The sequence below is a fragment of the Enhydra lutris genome, unplaced genomic scaffold, assembly GCF_002288905.1.
Source record: "Enhydra lutris kenyoni isolate GAN:26980312 unplaced genomic scaffold, ASM228890v2 scaffoldscaffold22, whole genome shotgun sequence".
Classification (NCBI taxonomy): domain Eukaryota; kingdom Metazoa; phylum Chordata; class Mammalia; order Carnivora; family Mustelidae; genus Enhydra; species Enhydra lutris.
Window position 1 is genome coordinate 5,350,194 of NW_019154106.1, and position 21,290 is coordinate 5,371,483.

General features: G+C 42.3%; 1 protein-coding gene across 4 annotated transcripts in view; it reads right to left on the bottom strand.

Moving 5' to 3' along the window:
* The window catches only part of LOC111149677 (lysine demethylase 2A), a 116,072-nt gene that overhangs the window by 17,900 nt on the left and 76,882 nt on the right, over positions 1 to 21,290 (bottom strand). For all 4 annotated transcript variants that reach the window (XM_022506892.1, XM_022506894.1, XM_022506893.1 and 1 more), the window contains 6 exons: positions 19,584 to 19,690; positions 18,887 to 18,980; positions 17,467 to 17,620; positions 16,334 to 16,449; positions 10,077 to 10,203; positions 6,936 to 7,330 (listed from right to left, as the gene is read on the bottom strand). In XM_022506892.1, coding sequence (XP_022362600.1) covers positions 6,936 to 7,330; positions 10,077 to 10,203; positions 16,334 to 16,449; positions 17,467 to 17,620; positions 18,887 to 18,980; positions 19,584 to 19,690 — 993 coding nt within the window. The remainder of the gene's footprint in view (positions 1 to 6,935; positions 7,331 to 10,076; positions 10,204 to 16,333; positions 16,450 to 17,466; positions 17,621 to 18,886; positions 18,981 to 19,583; positions 19,691 to 21,290) is intronic.

Below are 21,290 nucleotides of genomic sequence, written 5' to 3' on the forward strand. Positions count from 1 at the left end.
CTGCTGCAGAGTCGGGAGGGGGTGTGCTCGGTGAGGGCTGTCGGCCCCGTGATTGGAGGAAAGGCTGCCCAGGAGGCGAGCAGGGCCGCGCCCCCGCCTCCTCCCTCCCACCACCACTGCAATAGGAGAACCCAAGGCCGGCCCCAGAGGGCTCCCTCCCGCCGACTTCGGAAGGCGCCAGCGAAAGGAAAGGCTTTAACCCATTCTGCATCTGCGCCCGTGAGTGTCCTTGCCTCCGTCCACACCCTTCAATGCAGGGTCACCGCTTACTGTTACAGCCACACTCTTTCCCGGGGAGCAAACACACACGACTGTCCCCCCTGTTCTTCACGCAAACAGCAAGTCGCCCGAAGTTCAGCCTGTGCCAGGGCCAGGCGCCCGGGCTGAGCCCCTCTGAGCCCCATTCCTCCCGGCGCGCCCGCCTGCCTCACCTGCCCTCAGGGCTGCTCTCCCAAGTCCAGAATTCACAACGAACATACGTGTTTCCAGAAAAACCTTCAGGAACAACACATTTCAACCAATATTGAGATATTCAATACATATGTCTGTTTAATATCAACTATTTCTACAACAGATGCCTGCCTCTGGTCGCGACTGGGCACCCCACCACCGGAACAGCAATGCCTAGGCAGCTAGCGCTTCTAGCAGTTCCATCACGACCAAGTCCAGCGAGCTGGGGCTCAATCTCAGGTCCAGGTGCTTTACTCTCCTGCCTTGGAACCAGCACAAGGAGCCACTGAATCTGTGTCTGCCAACTCCATACCCACCAGTCTCCTCGGACTCTCCGGGACACCAGCACTCCTGCGCATTTCCTACTCTAGTCGTTTGTTTTGCCTGCCCAATTCTTGATGTCCCCTGGATGAAGCAGGTGACCCTGCATCTTGTCAGACACCTCAACCATGCCACTTCTGACAGCCCCTTGAGTGATGTGTGTCACACACTCTCCATGCATTGATCACAGTTAGGGAGAAGCTCAGACTGAACACACACTCTCTCAGGCTACAGTGTATCTTTTGGATCCAGATTTATGTAATTTTTGGACTCTCATAAATGTAACTTGGCTTTTTCAGGAATTCCAGATGCTGCTTTGAAAGACCTCAGGCCATTAGGAACCTAGCTAGGAAACATTCTTATTTATTTTCAGGACAGTTGTTTCAGTGAGTTTCTGGTGCAGAGTCAGTGGCTAATGGGCTTTATGGGGCCTAGGCCAAGGGGCTACATATTTTAATTTTCACAGTAGTTTACCAAGGAAAGGTGGGAGTTCTGTGCTTTTGGTAGAGCTCTTCTGGAAAAGGTTCTATGATTATCCCAATCCTGAACCTCTAGTCTGCACTTTATCTTAAGACTCAAAGACCAAGTGCCATCAGCCTACTATGTTTGACAAACTTTCCTTGATCATGTGGGAGGTCTTCTTAGAAAATCCTTGTTTTGGTCTTGGTCCTATCTAACCTAGAGGGATGATAAAGAACGAATACTTAGGAAAACATATTGTCAAGTTGTAGCAAGTGAAAACCCTAAAGGTCACCAGGAAAGGACAAAAACCAGATAGGATACTGGGGAACTCACTCCAAGTAAGTTTCCAAATCACTAATTAAACAAGGCCAATTTTTTTCTATTAATTTAGAATTAGTAAGAACCTGACATGTAATACAAGAATGTAATAAAAACACTTTGAAGAATTATATACATTTTAATCTAACCTTACATGCCTTGTAGCTGTTAAATTATTTAAAACTTTCTATTTAAGGGTGCCTGGCTGCTCAGTCAGTAGAGCATGAGACTCAATCTTGGGGTAGTGAGTTCGAGCCCCATAGCAGGTGGAGAGTTTACTTAAAAAAAATAGTAAGTATAAGTAAACAAAGTAAAACATTCCACTTACTAACAATGTGTGAATTATTACAAATAACAGTAAAAACTGCAAATGAAGTTTTATTTATAGAGGCTGCCTTCTCCCCCCTCTCATCTGGTTTTATTAAAGATTAAGATCCAATACAGGGTCCTCTACCAGTTCTCTTTAACTAGCATCGGAGTCACCCCCAAAGTGTCAGACGGAGCAAACCTGTGATTAGTGTCTATACTTATCTGAAACCATGACTCTGCTTTCAGTTCCAGCACACTCCTGAGATGGAGCCGACTGTAAATTTTTAGATCATGGTTGCAAAACGTTAGCATCTCAGATCAGAGCAGCAGTAGTGGTCTATGCACCACAAAGAACAACTCTGGAATTTATAAGTTGAGAGCCATTTATAAAATGTTGGCAATGAATCTGTATCATCTAACAGGAAAGTTTATTAACGTTCTATTTTTTATTTAAGAGCTCACCTGAAATTTTTATTTTATTTAAAGATTTAATTTGTTCATTTCACAGAGAAAGCATGCATATAAGCAAGGGGGGCGGGAGAGGGAGAGGCAGGCTCTCTGCTGAGCATGGAGCCTGATAGGGGCTCGATCCCAGGACCCTGAGATCATGACCTGAGCAGAAGGCAGACGTTTAACCGAGTGAGCCACCAGGCGAGGCTAACTTTTAATTTTTATTTCTTTCTTTCTTGAAGTGGGCTCCATGCCCAGCATGGAGTTCAATGTGGGGCCTGAACTCATGCCCTGAGATCAAGAGTCAGGATGCTTCACTGACTGAACTACCTGGGCCCCTTATTTATTTATTTTTAAGTAATTTCCCTACCCAATGCGGGGCACAAACTCACAACCCGAAGATCAAGAGTCACATGTTCCTTCAACTGAGCCAGCCAGGTGCCCCCTAACTCTTGAATTAGTAAGAATGGCACCTCCTTCCCTCAGGACAGAATCCACCCACCACACCCAGTGCTCACTTGGCACCCTACACCACGCACGGTGCCTGTAAAACCTAGAACGCACTGACTTTCTCAGCCCATTTAAATGGCTGCTCCAACACTGACCTGTACGCCCCCTGAGGGCTTGATCCATAGCACGTCTGCATATTTACTCCAACACTCAGCCTGCTTCCTGGCACAGAGTAGGCAGGCATTATTCAGAGAAGTGGAATAAATGAATTTCATAAATTTGTAACATCTCATTTTGTTTTCTCGAACAGTGATATGGCTTATTAAGTACTCTACTAATATTATCATTACTTTTCAGAATAGCTCCACTGAGGTAGATGTTATTTTACAGAAAATAGGCTTTCACATATCTAGTATCTTGACCGAAAGTCACATGTTTGCTAAGCTTATCAAAATAGCTTAGAGGGGCGCCTGGGTGGCTCAGTGGGATAAGCCTCTGCCTTCGGCTCTGGTCATGATCTCAGGGTCCTGGGATCGAGCCCCACATTGGGCTCTCTGCTCATTAGGGAGCCTGCTTCCCCCTCTCTTCTCTGCCTGCCTCTCTGCCTACTTGTGAGGTAGCTCGCGCTCATTCTCTCTCTCTCTAATAAATAAAATCTTTAAAAAAAAATAGCTTAGAGAAACCAAGATAAGTAAATATACAACACTGAATTTGTTTCACTGAGTTGCGTAGCCAAATACACTGATACACTAAAAATCTTTTACTTATGTACGTATATTAAGAGCTCCTTTATGACCAAAATAAATACAAACAACACAACAAAGTCCGATTAAAAACTCGGTCTTCCAGCTGACGCCCACCACATTGCTGTGACCCACTGGCAGCAGTGGGCATGTCCCTCTCTCCAGCACCTCTGCAGTGCACATACAAAAGAGACATTTTCTCACATTAATGGGAGTGTACTATACACGCTGCACCAGGTTCTGTCTCTAATCAACATCTATCAAGCGCAAGACTTCCCGGTTTCAGAGATGCGAAAGTATCTCACAGTGCGAGAGAACTCCATTCTACTTTTAGGGAGTCCAAGTTACCATACCTCCCAAACAGACACACCACTGACTACTTTCCCCTGATCTTTTACCAATAAGTCAACACTTTTTAATGCCCCTTTTTTAATCAAATCCCCTTCCAATTTTATATTCTACGATCTTTCTTCAACAACGTGGAATTTAACGTTTGGAATCTTCAAAGCCCTTTCCCACCATCACGAGAATGGACTTTTCTTTCAGGGATACGGAATTACGGATCTTTCATCTTATCACTTCTACTCTCATCTCCGCCGCTAGTTCTTCGTGAGAGCCACACAGGCTGCACCAAGAAGCAATCCCTCTCTCTGCAGGAGGAGTAAACTGCGGGCTTGCTGTCGTCTTCCACTGCAGCACCGGCCTCCATGCTACAGGCTCCGAGTTCTCGAGCACTGCCGTCTCCAGCTGTGCGGGAGGGACACCTACCCAATCCAGTGCTTCTTTTCTTTTTGGTGACGTTCAGATCCTCAAAGTATTCAAGCTCTAAATTCACTATTGTCTGAAGCTCAGACTAAACATGAATGGTCAAATGGCGGGCATAATTATCCATATGACCTTAAGTGAAAACTACCTGCAGAGCTGGGATCTAAGTCTGTCGTCTTCTGCGATCAGCTTTACTTTAACTACGGTGTCAGGGCAAACAAGACAAGGTGTGGACAAGCCCCTGCAGGAATAATCAAACACTGTCACCCCGCGGTCGTCCTGGTGGCCACTCCCTCCTCATGCTCTGGTCTCTACGCCACTCTACCTTAGCCAGTGATGGCAACCATGTTTTTCATGATTCCTGACAAACAGAAGGAAGCTCTCCCTAGACTCTTTCCCTAACGCTCAGAGCCCTCTTTAGAGATCTTTTTGACTCATTCCCTTTCTTCCTGCCTCCTTTCACTCTGCTTAGATATTTGACACAAATTTTTCTACATTTTCCCCTACCACTCTGCCTCCTCAAATATCTTTATTTAACTACTTTAGTTAAGGGAGCATCTGTATTTCTATCATGACACTTGACCCTGTAACAACTGACCAGTGGATTATAATATGGCTTCCTACAACTGGATTCAATGGAGTCAAATCCCCTATTCTTTTTCATGATTCAGAAATATAGATATCCAGACCAAAAGAATGTCAGTGAGATATAAATTTAGAAATCTTTCTTTTTAGTGATCCTATAGGCAAGTTAATTAATTTAATGTTTCCTACAGGTATCTATGATGGAATAGCTACATACAAAAGAAACTTCTGGGGACGCCTGGGTGGCTCAGTTGGTTGGACGACTGCCTTCGGCTCAGGTCATGATCCTGGAGTCCCGGGATCGAGTCCTGCCATCGGGCTCCCAGCTCCACGGGGAGTCTGCTTCTCTCTCTGACCTTCTCCTCGCTCATGCTCTCTCTCACTGTCTCTCTCTCAAATAAATAAATAAAATCTTTAAAAAAAAAAAAAAAAGAAAGAAACTTCTGAGGGAAAAAGGTAAAGATGCTATAATCAAACTCTCAGGAAAGTATAAAAATATATGTCCTATCACAATGGAAAATAAAAAATTTAAATGTTGCTCACTTTAGGGTGGAAAGTGAATTTAGAATCTAGTTTGTGAGTCTGGAAAAGTATGGTTAAGTTTGTTTTGCAGCATATTAATCATTATAGAAACAAGACCTCACCTACCTGGACCTCTGCCATTTCCTCCCCTAAATATAAGCAACAATGATACCACCTGTCTCTTCTAGAACAAACCTTGTAAAACCAAACTATAAAACCAACTGTCCCACTTCTGTCACTATGGGAGAGGACCAACCTCACCAGGTTACCACTCTTTCCTTCCTCTAGTCTTTTACCCTTTCACTGATGCCTGAACAGTAAGATACAATTAAAAAGTTTATCATAAAAAGAAAAAGCAGGAGAAAGAAAAGTTCAGGTCCTATCCCAGATAACGGAATTCTTTCCTGAGGTGATTGGCAGAAGTCGCCAAGGAAATATGTGAATCAGGAAATCAGAAAGGGAACAGACATACTGAGATATTAAGCCCAACTTCCTTAGGGCCACATAAAATTATTCAATAAAATACTTCTGTGGCTTAAAATAATCTGTATGACAAATTTTGAGAATAAACACTTATTTACCAATAGCGAGCCAGCTTTCTAATTCACATATCCATGCCCTGCATCCAAACTGTAGCTCCAAAGGATGACTTACAAAGAAAATTGATATTCCCAGCTTTACAGTTTTTGGTGTTTATGGTAATGGTTACTTGTGAGGAAAGACTTAAGAGAACTTCCTCCAGTTTAGACAGTTGATACCTGGACCCCCGCGAAGCTCATTTCTTTGAGACTAATACATGAAGGGCGGGACAACTCTGAAAAATCACTAATACTGGGAGAGCTCTTGAAAAAGTAGAAAAATATATAACATGAAGAAACCTGATCTAGCAATCAGATAGGTTATGTCTGTCTGTCTGTTTTGTTTTTTTTTTTAAACCTCTATGCTCAATGTGGGGACTGACCTCACTACCCAGAGATCGAGGGGCGCACGCGCCGCTGAAAGAGCCGGCCCAGCGCCACGGGACAGATTATGTGTATTACAACGACACTTCCTCAGAAGCTGTCCGATGGTTTCTAGAAATTTAGATCTTAAAAGTAGATAAAAATGAAACTAAGTATGTGAAAGCTACTCAACATCAACCAATGGAAAAGAGCTTCTTCCTTATCTGCTTGGGGTGAGAAACTGCTAGAGATTGTTATTGGCCACTTTTATTCTGAAACAGGCCTCTTTATCTGAGGGTAACTTGTTTAAATAGTATTTCCTAATACTATTACTTAGTATTAAAAATAAAAAGTCTCCTTTATTTTTAGAATGAATCTGAAATCTGTGTTTTTAGGACTAAATTTAAGTCCTAATTGAACATATAAATGTTAGTATTTTCACAGCAGGGACCTAACCTCACTTTAGGAATTCTAACACTGTACAGCACACACACACCAGTAAATATTAACTTCTTTCTGAATCAATCAGATTATCCGGAATTCCTGTACTTTCTAAGAAATGTGAAACTGCTTGCCCGAGCCAGATGAGTGGCTACCATGTCACATAACCAACCCTTACCTTCACGTCGGCAATAAGAGCATCTTCATCTTCTATCCCTGTGGGGACACATTTCTTGTGCAGTGGTAGAGACTCCAACTTATCTACAAGACAGCGGAGGCCTTCAAGCTCAAAATGGGTCAAATGCACCTGCCTGTCCTTTCGAGGACTACACTGGGGATCCCACACTTGGCCATTATGGGAGCCCCGGCTAGAGTCAGAGGAGGAGTCCCCTGACAAGGTTTTCTTCAGACTTGGAAGACTTCGGCAGGTTTTGCCCAGTCCATCATAATCCAGGTTGACCCCATTGGCTACAGGGCTCGTGAGGACAGAACGCCTATTGCTCAGGCGCCTCGGTTCTCGATCCACTGCTTCTTCATCCCCATTTCCAGATTCCAACCCATTTAACTCCAAATCTGCCAGTAAAAAAAAAAAATATATATATATAGTAAGAACATGCCACTTGACCATGTGATCAACGAGAAAAACAGGCGGCATGGGAGGGACCCTGGAGTTATAAATGACAAAGCTGGGACATATTTTTTTTTTTAAGATTTTATTTATTTATTTGACAGAGAGACCACAAGTGGCAGAGAGTCAGGCAGAGAGAGAGGGGGAAGCAGGCTCCCTGCTGAGTAGAGAGCCCGACGCAGGGCTCGATCCCAGGACCCTGAGATCATGACCCGAGCCGAAGGCAACGGCTTAATCCACTGAGCTACCCAGGCGCCCAAAGCTGGGACATTTTAAAATGGTCTTTCCTTATCCCAGCTATGGCCACTTGCTGAAAATCGTAGTTACAGGTAAGAGTAGGATCCTGAGTTAGTAGGACAGCTAAGGTAATGATCAACTGATTTTTCAAAAGATTGAAGAGTCCATGAACTGTGTGCTAGAAATAAGTCAGCTGACAATGGCTATAAATTAATTCCAAGTCCAAACTGAAATTTGGGGTTATAATTTCATTAACTTTTTATTTCATTTATTTATTTGACACAAAGAGAGAGAGCACAAGCAGGGGGAGCAGCAGGCAGAGGGAGAAGCAAGCTCTCCTCTGAGAGCCCGATGGGGGGGCTCAGTCCCAGGACCCTGGGATCATGATCTGAGCCAAATGTAGACACTTAACGGAGCCACCCAGGTGCCCCTTCATTAACTTTTTAAAAAGCAGACAGTACGAAGCACATACAGTTTTTTGTTTTGTTTTGTTTTTAAATTTATTTATCTGACAGAGAGAGATCACAAGCAAGCAGAGAGGCAGGCAGAGAGAGAGAGGGTAGCAGGCTCCCTGCTGAGCAGAGAGCCGGATGCGGGATTCCATCCCAGGACCCTGAGGTCATGACCCGAGCCGAAGGCAGAGGCCCAACCCACTGAGCCACCCAGGTGCCCGCACATACAGTTTTGTTAAGTTTTGGTCATAAAAAAAAAAAAAAAAGTTTTGGTCATTAAACTATGGAATTGAAATCTCATCAATATGGCCAACAAAACAAAGCAAGTGTTTTTAAAAAGATTTTGATAGGAACGCCTGGGTGGCTCAGTGGGTTAAAGCCTCTGCCTTTGGCTCAGGTCATGATCCCAGGGTCCTGGAATCAAGCCCCATGTCTGACTCTCTGCTCGGCGGGGAGCCTGTTTCCTCCTCTCTCTCTGCCTGCTTCTCTGCCTACTTGTAATCTCTGTCAAATAAATAAATAAAATCTTATTTTAAAAAAGAAGATTTTGATAGTCAAAATAAAGATCTAATGAAAGAAAAACTGTTAAATGTTCACTGGTCCTCTATGATGAAAGTAATAGTAGAAACAGACTCTTCACTATACAGAACAAACCGAGGATCACCAGAGGGTGGTGGGTAGGGGTGTGGGTGAAACAGGTGATGGGAATTAAGGAGCGTTCTTGCTGTGAGGAGCACCAGGTGCTCTATGGAAGAGCTGAATCACTATACTGTCCACCCGAAACTAATATTACACTGCCTGCTAACTAACTGGGATTTGAGTAAAAACTTTAAAAAAAAAAGTATAAAAATTAATTAGCCAATCCAAATGGGAAAACAAGTAATATGTTTATTAGTAATAATTTAGAAAATGTAAGATGGTGCAAAGAAGTAAATATTAGTCATCCCTTATCCCTCTAACCTTGGACAACAACTCATCAACTGGTATTTTCTTTCCATCCTTTTTCCTTTCTTTTTTATAGCGGCTATGTATTTATTTGAGAGAAAGAGGGCATGAGTAGGACGAGGGGCAGAGAGAGAGAGAGAGAGAGAAGCAGATTCCCTGCTGAGCAGGGAACCCACTGCAGGGCTGGACACCAGGACCCTGAGATTAGATCCCAGGACCCTGAGATCACAACCTGATCCAAAGGCAGATGCTTACCTTACTGAGCCACCCAGGCGCCCCTGCATCTTTTTCATTGCATATGCGTATGACTATGATTGTGCTGGGATATGTGGCATATACAATTAAATTCTGTATCCTGCTTTCATTTACTAGGTGATCATTTTTTATTTTCAAACAAGAATATAAACTATCCTCAAAGGAAAATGCTGAAGCAAAAAAAAATTATCTGGCTTAGATCAAAGATTCTGTGAAAGACATGACCACAGGATATTACACTGCTGACTCCTCCACACCTCAGGGCATGAAACAACCTAAAAATGTATAACTAACAAAGTTATCTTGCCATCCAATAAAATACTTCTCTTGATATAAGTTGAGGAAACATTAAAGCACAGAGGTTAAGGGTATAGATTTTAGAGACTTACCAACTTGACTAAAACTGTAGCTTTCTCATTTATAAACTATAGGATCATGGACAGGTTTTTTAATTTCTTTGAAACTTAATGTCACCATTTGTAAAACGAGGGTAATACCTACACCTCACAGGTAATAACAGAATTTACTCCTTAGTAATGTGCCTGGAATACAGTTAAGAGTTAGCATGACGACATTTAGTTTTTATTGTACCAAAGACCATTCTTTAGATAATAAATAGAGAAGTGACCCTCTTTCTTAAGGAGCTAAGTATCAACAATTCAGACAAAGAGGAGATCCAGATACTTCACATTGCCTAGTAATTCATGTCTGGGTAGGAGCTCAGCTGTGACCAATGTTCGACTCCAGTGAATGAACTTGGCAATTCCAAGCAGGTAAACGCATGTACATGCAGGACACTTACCCATACTGAGGGACTCTTTTTGAAATTCCTTAGTTAGGTGGGAGCGGTTTGTTATGCAGTACACGTAGCGCTCCAACACGTACCAACACATCTCGTAGTAGAATGGATAACGGAACTTATTTGGAACCTACGTGGGAACAAAATAATGGGAAAAACAAGCGGATAAGAATTTTCAAGGAAAGAGAGTAAGACACACTCTATCACTGCAAAAATTAACCCAGGAAAAACACTCTCGTCAACACCTAGGGTGGCATTTGGAACAAGAACCTAAGTGATCCGCCAACCTAAAAATTGTCGGTCTTGGGAAACGATCACCAAAATAAAGTTTCAGCACCACTAAGAAGGTGTCTTGGGAAAGCATCAAAAGTAAGTTTTGGGACAGAGAGTAAAGTGCTAGAGTACAACACAATATACTTGAGAAAACTGTTTCAGTGTTCTTAGGATACAAAGGCCTGCCAAATAGTCCTACCTTTACGACAGTTCTAACCTGAATTAGAAGGCCACGGGATATGGACAAGAGGACATGAGATGAAGCTATACGCTTTTATTATGTCCTTACCTATAGGACAGTACGATTAGAGAGACCTGTTCTCAAGCTATGCCTAGTCTAGGACACAAGACTGTGTATTTTCCCACCATCAGCTCTTAGCTGGTCTGTACAGTACTTCGCAGTTTGCCCCAATGGCAGGTCCACAAATGAGACTGCTGCTCCACATGGCCTAATCAGCCACTGCCTTTAGCTCCTTTCATTCCCTCCAGAAGCAGCATGAAATCATTCCAGCTGAATAATAACAAAAAGAACTGCCCTTCAGCTCTAGCACAGTCGAAACAAAGGCAAATCAGCATGGATTAATCAGTGAGGAAGACCAACAATGGGGACTACCCTATATATATTTTGCTGTCTTGAAAGCCTAGAGGATAGCTTTCAAAAGGAGAAGCTCCACAATACTTTTAAGATTGTTTTAAATATGCAACTGAGAATGTTTTCATCTCCTTTTCAAAGCTTCATGTCAGGTAGTATTCCTGAATTGAGGAGATCTGGATAGAAGGCCCTTTTCAAAATCCTTCACCAGGTCACAGAGCATGACTGTGGAATGAGACTACTTTCCTCATTGCAAGGCAGGAGAGGCAGGTACTTTTCATTAGGTTTCCAATTCAGACAAGCTGGGCTCTGAGTCTGGGTATCTTAAGTGATTACAGTTTTAACAACTAAAAGCAGTGTTTCCTCTTTTATTTTCAAGTCAAATTAGGGGCACCTGGCTGGCTCAGTTGGTAAAACATGCAATTCTTGATCTCAGGGTCATGAGTTCAAGCCCCACACTGGGCCTAGAGTCTACTTAAAAATACATAAATTATATTAGTTTTTACAAAGATCAAATTAATTTACTTTTGATAAGGTGTGTGGGGGAACCACAACAATTAATAGATACTAGGTCCCCCCAAATTAAATATAACACACGGGCCTCTCTGCTCACCTTTTACACATATTAACACTTTTCTGGAAGGGTCTTTTTATTCTTTTTAAAGATTTTATTTATTTAGTGAGAGAAAGAGAGACAAGAGGGGGAGCAGCAGGCAGAGGGAGAGGGAAAAGTAGGGTCCCTGCTGAGCAGAGAGCCCAACGCAGGGCTGGATCCCAGGACCCAGGATAATGACCCACACCGAAAGCAGATGTTTCACCAACTGAGCCACCCCGGTGCCTTGTGGAAGGGTCTTTATGAAAAGTTCCGGACAACCCAAAATTCTAAAGCCCTTTGGTACTCTGTTGAGAGCTGAGTATTGACACCTTAAAAAAAAAAAAAAAAAAAGACATTAAACTTCTGATTTTTTACTTGGAACTCATCAGACTACATTAGTAACACCCAAGATACCACACACCCATCCAACTTGCCTCATTATATTTTATCTTTGTTGCCAGACACCACAGAACATATAAATTTCTAAGACTGGGTTAGAATTTTTTGGTGGGGGGAATTTTTTTTAATCCTCCTTACAAATTACCGAGCTTTTAAGTGCTATCAGTAGAATAATCACCATCACTCAAGTTTAAATAGTACGGTATTTCCACACTGGCATGGCAAAAGAAACCAAACCATTGTCTTAATTTATAACACACTTTTTTTTTTTTTAAAGATATTATTTATTTCAATCTCAAGTAGGTGGAGAGGCAGGCAGAAAGAGAGAGAGAGAGAGGAGGAAGCAGGCTCCCCACTGAGCAGAGAGCCCGATGCGGGGCTCGATCCCAGGACCCCGAGATCATGACCTGAGCCGAAGGCAGAGGTTTAACCCACTGAGCCATCCAGGTGCCCCTATAACACACTTTATTTTTGTAAAGCAACATATTAAATGAATGCCAGACTGGTTTTGGCACATAAAAGGTTGGTGTAGAAAGCAATAATAATAATAATAATAATAATAATAACAACAACAGTAACAACAATATCACTGTGTGTACATATGCAGGGGACTCAATGAAATTTTACAGAAACACCAAGGAGTTCCTTATTTAGAATGAAAGAATTAAACTATATTTAGGGAAAATGGAATAATGTGGTCAGACTGAAATTTCACATTTTCTGATAAACAAAGTCTAGGAATATTAAATCAAGATCAGTTATTACAAGTTTAACAGTCTGCAAGAAACTTCTAGCAGAGATAAGGTAACTCATTTCACCTATGCCACTAAATACACATTATCCTTTTCTTCCCTCCAACGGGGCAACTTATCAATTAAGTCAGTAACTCAAAGGCATAATAATAGTAATTTTATCCAAAAAAGGGGGAATAGTTTCTAAAACCTAATTTTCAGGTTGAATCTTAGAGTAGATAGGTGGTATTACCTCAGAATGATTCTGAGTTAAATAAGCGTACTTTATTATGAAATTACATAAATCTCCTCTTTTGAAAAGTCAACTTTTTTTATTATTGAAATTTCAAACTTAACTATTTTCTTGTAGTTTCATTACTCTTAAAAAACAAACACATATAAACTTTTTGTTTAAAAAAAAAAAAAAGAACTTATTAATTTGAGAGAGAGTGCAAGGGTGTGTGAGAGAGGGAGCAGGAGACTCCCTGCGGGGCGGGGGTCGATCCCAGGACCCCGAGATCATGACCTGAGCTGAAGGCACACACTCAACCGAACCACCCAGGCACCCTTATAAAACTTTATTTTTTTAAAGATTTTTATTTTATTTGACAGACAGAGATCACAAGTAGGCAGAGAGGCAGGCAGAGAGAGAGAGAGAGAGAGAAGCAGGTTCCCCGCTGAGCAGAGAGCCCGATCTGGGGCTTGATCCCAGGACCCTGGGATCATGACCTGAGCTAAAGGCAGAGGTTTTAACCCACTGAGCCAACCAGGCACCCCTAAAACTTATTTTAAAAGCACTGCAGGGGCATCTGGGTGGTACAGCTGGTTATGTGTTCAACTCTTGGTTCCGGCTCAGGTCATGATCTCAGGGTCATGAGGTCAAGCCCAGTGTGGGGCTCCACACTCAACAGGGATCCTGCCTAAGATTCTCTCCCTCTGTGACATGGAGCTCAATCCCAGGACCCTGGGATGACAACCTGAGCTGCTTAACCGACTGAGCCACCCAGGCACCCCAATAAATAAGGGCACTGCATCATCATCATCATTTTTTAAAAAATTTTATTTATTTATTTGACAGAGAGAACACAAGCAGGGGGAGCAGGAGCGGGAGAGGAAGACGCTGGCTCTCAGCTGAGCAGGGAGCCCAAGGTGGGGACTGATCCTAAGACCCCAGGATCATGACCTGAGAGGAAGGCAGATGCTCAACTGAGCCACCCAGGTGCCAGAACTGCCTCTTCTTAATTCTAACAGGGAATCCCTATAACTCCAACACTACTACTCTTGTGTGTAAGTAAAGTAATAGGTAGCTGCTAACCAAAATACAGGTCTTTTCTTTTAAAGATTTTTTTTTTTAATTTATTTGAAAGAAAGAGAGACAAGCAGGGGGAGCAGCAGGCAGAGGGAGAAGTAGGTTTCCTGCTTAGCAGGGACCCTGACACGCAGGGCTCGATCCCAGGACCCTGGATAACATGCACTGAAGACAGACGCTTAACAACTGAGCCACTCAGATGCCCCAAAACACAGGTTTCAAAATAGGAACCAAAATATTTGAGCATGTTCACAATAAATAGGTCAATGACCTTTCCTTCTAAAAACTGTAAATTCTTCACTAACTGTGATATTTTATTGTTTTTTAATTACTTTTTAGAGACTTTATTTATTTGAGATAGAGAGACAGCGAGCAAGCATGAGTGTGGGAGAGGGGCAGAGGGAGAAGGAGACGCAGGCTCTCCAGTGAGCAGGGAGCCCCACAAAGGGTTTGATCCCAGCACTCTGGGATTGCGACGTCAGCCGGAGGCAGCTGCTTAACCAACTGAGCCACACAGGTGCCCCAACTGTGATTTTTTTTTTTTTTTTTTTTTAAGATTTTATTTATTTATTTGTCAGAGAGAGAGAGGGAGAGAGAGCAAGCACAGGCAGACAGAATGGCAGGCAGAGGCAGAGGGAGAAGCAGGCTCCCTGATGAGCAAGGAGCCCGATGTGGGACTCGATCCCCGGACGCTGGGATCATGACCTGAGCCGAAGGCAGCTGCTTAACCAACTGAGCCACCCAGGCGTCCCCCAACTGTGATTTTTAAAAATGATTTTATTTACTTATTTGAGAGAGATAGAGAAAGAGGGAGCACGTGTGAGCACATGAGCACAGGGAAGGAATAAAGGGAGAAGCAGACTCCCCTGATGAGCAGGGAGCATGACACAGGGCTTGATCCCAGGACCCTGAAATCATGACCAGAGTTGAAGGCAGACGCTCAACTGACTGAGCGACTCAGGCACCCCCTAACTGTGATTTTTTAAATTTAACTTTGAAAACTTTCAAATCCACCAAAAAAAATTTTTTAAAAGATTTTATTTATTCATTTGACAGAGAGAGATCACAAGGAGGCAGAGAGGCAGGCAGAGAGAGAGAGGGGGAAGCCGGCTCCCCGCTGAGCAGAGAGCCCGATGTGGGGCTCAATCCCAGGACCCTGAGATTATGACCTGAGCCGAAGGCAGAAGCTTAACCCACTGAGCCACTCAGGTGCCCCCCACATCCACCAATTATTCAGAGCAGTGCAGAACACTGCCTATAGCATTATTCGAGATTCACCCCCTATCAACATTTCCCCACATTTGCTAATCTCTATTCATATACCCTGTTATTATTCTGCTGAACTACCTGAGAGCAAGATGGGAACATCACACCCTCTAAAGACTCTATGCTCTAATTGGTCTTTAAGGTCAATACCCTCTATACATTAATCATATGTAATTCAGCCTTGGGTTCTACTAAAGAATTAAGCCCTATTTTGCGAAGACATGGGTTGTTCAGCAAACAGCAGCGAGTGGATTTGGTCTGCTGCCTATTTTTGCAAGCCCTGTGAGCTAAGAGGGTTTTTTACATTTTTAAATGACTGAAAAAAAAACCAACAACTAAAATTAGAGCATTCTGTTATACGGGAAAACTATATGAAATTCAAATCTCAGTGTCCATAAATAAAATTTTTATTTTATTTGAGCCATTCTCATTCGTTTAAGTATTTCATTCTACAAGGCAGTTAAGTACTTGCAGCAGATCCTGTATGGCCCACAGAGCCTAAAACATTCACTATCTGATTCTTTACAGAAAAAGTTTAGCCAACTCTCGCCAGGGCATCCACTACATTGTAAGTACCTAACTTTTTTCCTTTATGTCTAGAATGCTATCAGCTACATACCCTCCCAGGGAAAACCTAGAAAATAAGATGCACCAATCATTTTCTGAAGGACTTCATTCTCTCAAGGAACCCCAGCTGGGAAAAACAGTATGTACCCTGATTTATTCAAGTACAACGGTTTGGGTGGGGGATAGTAATCGGAGTAAAGATACGTGAATTCCCGCTGTGACTCCTGAGTTGATATATCTCATTACATCGAATTATTCTAAGAACATAAAATTTAAAAACATCAATTATCAAATGTCCATTTCTAGCCCAATAAAAACCCAAGATACCAAGAACCTCAAAGAATTAAGAGTCCTCCAAATCAAGCATGTACATCTTGTTAAAGCTTTCCTCAGTGTCCCCGAAATGTAAACAATGCATTTTAACTCAGGAAAAACTGAAGTTTTGAGATAACTACCAATGACTCTCTTATAACATCTCTTAAATGGCGGTCATCTCCTCCACATCCAGTTCCATGCAGAATTACTCACCCGTGTCCGATCTTCAATGTTGTATATTTTTAACTGCATGGGGATATTGAAGCTATGCAAAAAATTGCCTCCAAAGACTAATGTGTCTGTAGGAGTGTACACAGCATGAATCCAGCCTAGAAGAAAGGAGTGGAGGGCAACGACTTTAGCACATGTTATAACACGGCTTTCTCAGAGACCTAGAAAAAGACTCCTAAATCACACATTTTACTCTGATTCTGCCACTTAGTGGTTGGTCAAATTATTTAATCTCTTGCAGCCTCAATATGCTCTATAAAAATTACTTTATATGGTTGTTAGTAAGCATTAAATCAGAAAATGCATGTAAAGTGTTTAGCATACATCAAGTTTAACAAATGCTGTTTCTACTTACAGGAGCACCTACTGTGAAGGCGCAGTACCGGAGATTACACATGTATTCCCGTTTACCCCTCACAACAAAATGTGACAGATTTAAATATTTGACCAACGTGGAATTAGCAGGTAAATACACAGAATTAAATACACATCTGTGATTCCAAAATCTGTGTTCTATTTATTTTAGGACTAGTGACCCAATAAAAATACCACTAATTTCTACACCCCTTGCAGCTATCCCTTAGAACAGGGAGCTCTTATCTGGACATTAGACACTGCATGTTGACCAGGTCTTATCCTTAACAGATTCTGATTACCTAGAGCTAATGTGGGGCCCAAACATGTAAATCTGAAAAGCCACCACTGGCAATTCCTTTTTTTTTTTTTTTTTTAAGATTTTGCTGACTTGAGAGAGAATGCACAGAGCAAGAGCGAGAGCATGAGTGGGGAGAGGGAGAAGCAGGCTCTCCTCTGGGCAGCGAGCCCAATGTGGGTCTCAATTCCAGGACCCTGGGATCCTGACCTGAGCTGAAGGCAGACACTTCACCGACTGAGCCACCCAGGCGTCCCACCACTGGCAATTCTGATTTTAGTGGAAAATCAGTGCTTTTTAAAAAAAATCCAAATTCTTAGCATCTGATACTCCATGATGACCGGAAAGGACACTATTGTTTTCTGCCCACCCAATCATAACCATTCTTGGTGGTAATCCATCAATTCTTTTTCTTAAAGGAAAGAAAGTGGCCAAACAACCCATTTTTTCCCATCCTGCTTACCTGACGGAATGACGAAGGTATAGCCCTGCTTGAGCTCAATGCGCTGGCAATCTGACACCCGGTCACCCAGAAAGATGTCTCCCTGTTTCCCTGACAGCAGCCAATTCTCGTACAGCTCCAGGTTGTGGGCTGTAGGGGGGATGAGCCAGAAGACCTGTGAGTTAAAAAACTTCAGTCTGTTAACAGCTATTGACATGACCCAGTCATCTCCCTCAACTGATAAATGGGTACAAGTTAAGGTCAAGAGGTAGAAGAGCAACAAGCAATTCCCTTAGCTTACAGAACCTGACCATTTGGGAAATTCTAGAGGCCCTAAGGAAGTAGATCTTTTTTTGACTTGTTGAAATGGCATTAGAGCTTCTTGGGGGTTTGACTGTAGAGTCCAGAACCGATCCAGGACTGAGAGAGAAGCGGTGTATTCAGTTTGTTACCTAGATAGTCCCTTACTTGCCCCTAGCTATCTGGCCTCTATAGTCCTCCCATCCAAGTACTAACCAGGCCCGACCCTGCTTAGCTTCCGAGATCAGACGAGATCAGGCGCGTTCAGGGTGGTATGGCCGTAGACTGGCCTCTATAGTCCTAAGAAGAACAGTTAGGTATAGTGTCTTGAAGAGACAGGCCTAGGTTGCTTTGTTCTAGGGTAGTAACCAAGATCAAAATGACAAAACTTAAGATATCAGTGAAATGGATCCAAAGTAAACAAAATGACTTTGGATTTGGAGGTATAGTTGTTCTAAATTAAGACTTCATATTTTAAAAGCATCGGTTTTCAATCTAGTTCTACTTTTTCTCTGACATGCAAGCATCCACTTCCAGCAAGGGGAAAAAGGCTAACCATAGGAGTACAATACTATAAACTTGACATTAATCCCAGATTTCTGTTCTCACACGGCATTTAGAAACAATCTGATAAGATGGAATATACTTCTTTCTGAATGAGAATAATATTTCAAAATCTATTCATACCCTTAGAGAGGACTTAAAGGCTTCCTTTGACCAAATTTCAGATCAATGCCTTCATATAGGAAAAGGTGGTCTGAATTCTAATTTCTGATATCGTTGTGAATCTATATAAAATTTGTTGCCTTCTATTTCATTATTACACTTCCAGGTAGAGAAACTACCTTGTCTTCCTAAAGCCACTCCCTTGCCTTCATGTAGAGAATTCGCTCTGGGAATCTAAAACCAGGACTGTTGAGGTTTACTAAGTACTGTGCCAATATTGGTGTAATGATAGCAGACCAGATGAATACTAATTCCTACTGAAGTCTAGCCAAGAAGGTCAACTTAATCTATGATTCTCTCTAGAAGAGGGGACAATTCTCTAACAGATTCACTTCCAGGGCATATTAAGCACGCATGAACTGCAGAGTCGTAGAGCAGCTTCAGACCCCGACCCCCGTCGTGACTACGGCCGTACCTTTCCCCCTTGGTGGATGTGATACCAAACAGAGGTACCGCCGAAGTCCACGTGGAAGTCGGTATAGCAGCCTCGGACACTCATTAGACAGTACCTGACCCAAAGAAAGCAGCAGCATTAGTGCACTGACTAAAAAAGAGAGCCTGCTCTACCCCAATGACACACTCTCGCCTTTCACACACTATCCCACTTTGTGCCTAATCAATTCCCAGTGAGAGGAATGCAGTTTCAAATCATTGTATTACCACACCATACATTTTCTTTAAGCTCCGTAGTCATGGTTATGACACTGTTACATACACTCTCCCCTTTAGAACTGTAAAGCCTACTGCTTAAAAAATTCATCTCTCTCTCTTTTTTTTTTTTTGTTGAAGATTTTATTTATTTATTTGGGAGACAAAGTGAGAGAGAGAGACAAAGAGAGAGAGAGAAAGCGAGCGAGCATGAGATGGGAGAGGGTCAGAGGGAGAAGCACACTTCCCACTGGGTAGAGTCTGATGCAGGACTCGATCCTGGGACTCCAGGATCATGACCTGAGCTGGAAGCAGTCTCTTAACCAACGGAGCCACCCAGGTGCCCAAGAATTCATCTTTTTGATCATTTAGGACATAGAGCAAGGCTGTGAAGGGAGGAACCAGTCCTTGCTATCACTCTGACTTCCCAATGCACCTGAGGAAATGCAGGAAAAGCCACTTACTTCTGCACTTTGGGGTACTGCATCTCCAAGATGGCATTTGTCGATTCAGTCTGACTCTCCTTCAGATGCCTTGGCCACATGTTGTCTACCCAGTCAATGAAATCCACCTTTAAAAAGGAGGAGGAAACATTTAGGATTCAATGGGAGGATTGGGATTAAAGAGAATTTTAAAGTCAGGAAAACAGAATTTCTCAAAATATACACTGAAAGACCACAATTTATTTATTTAACTTACTTTTTTCTCTTTAAGTAGGCTCCATACCCAACGTGGAGCCCAACGCAGGGCCTGAACTCATGACCCTCAGATCAAGACCTGAGCTGAGATCAAGTCTGACACTTTACCAACTGAGCCACCCAGGGACCCCTGAAAGACTATAATTTAATTATGAACAAACAATCTGTTGGTGAATCATAGGGTCAGCAGCAAACATTCTAGAAATCATTATTCAGTGAGAACAAAGACTAATGGCTCCATCAACATGATCATAAAGACAGATCTAAGCAAAATGAAGTCACAGCATTTCTTCTGCATCAGTACTGGTATAATCAGCTGTCTTTTTCTGATTCAATAAAAGGCACTGTCTGGAATGTACTGATAAATTTATCAAAAGATGTAACACTGTTAGAGCAGCTCAAATGTCAAAAATAAAAATAAATAATTTTTTTGGAAAAGGAAAGAAATCCAATAGTGTGCTATAGAATCTATTAGGTTAGGAATCAGAACTTCCAGGTCTGTCATGTTTTCTCAGGATCACATGCAAGTCCCTGGAACTCGTTTGTAAAATGAGGATAATTAACTCAAAGTGATATTATGAGGATTACACGTAAATACAGGTTAAAATTTTCAAAAATAATGTTATCAGAATTTAGGAATCTAATTCATTCATTCATGCATGCATGCATGCATGCATGCATTCATGCATTCATTCATTTATAAGATTTATCTGAAAGAGAGAAAGCATGAGAGAGAACACACAAGTTGGGGAGAGGGGCAGAGGGAGAGGTAAAAGCAGACTTCCTGCTGAGCAGGGAGCCCAGTGTGGGGCTGGATCCCAGGATCCCAATCCCAGGAACCCGGAATCATAGCCAACTGAGACATCCAGGCGCCCTGGAATCTATTTTAAATATGTGTTGAAAGAAGAAGGGAAAATAGTATGAACTTATTTGCACTTTATAATTAATTGTAGCATGTCGTGTACCTCCAAACGTGTGTACCACCCCATCACTGACCTCCAAGAAACAGTCTCAGGTAGCTAAAATGTGAGCCAAACCATGAATCCAGTACAATATTGACACAGTAAATATCTAGCTTAATGCTATAAAATACATGTATCTGGTAAGCTTTCCAACAAAATCTACATTTGATCATTTACTTCTCTTATAACACAAACCTGGACAAATACATACAATCTGTGCATAGTGACATGAGGCAGGTGTCTAGGGGAACACTCAGATGTAAACTGTGGGAAAGTGGCCAGAAGGGATCACCAATGACATGCAAATTGAAGAGCAACAAATTAAAGGTTAACTTGCTACTTTACTTTAAAGGATTTCTGTTCAGGGAGCCAAGAGTTTTAACCTAACACCCACTGGGCCTAGAACACTGAATGAACTCTAGCTTCCTTTCCTTCCCTCAAACAAAATTTACTTTCTGTTCTCTTCATGTATACGGTCAGCATCTCCCCCAACTCCTGGTATTCTCCTTTG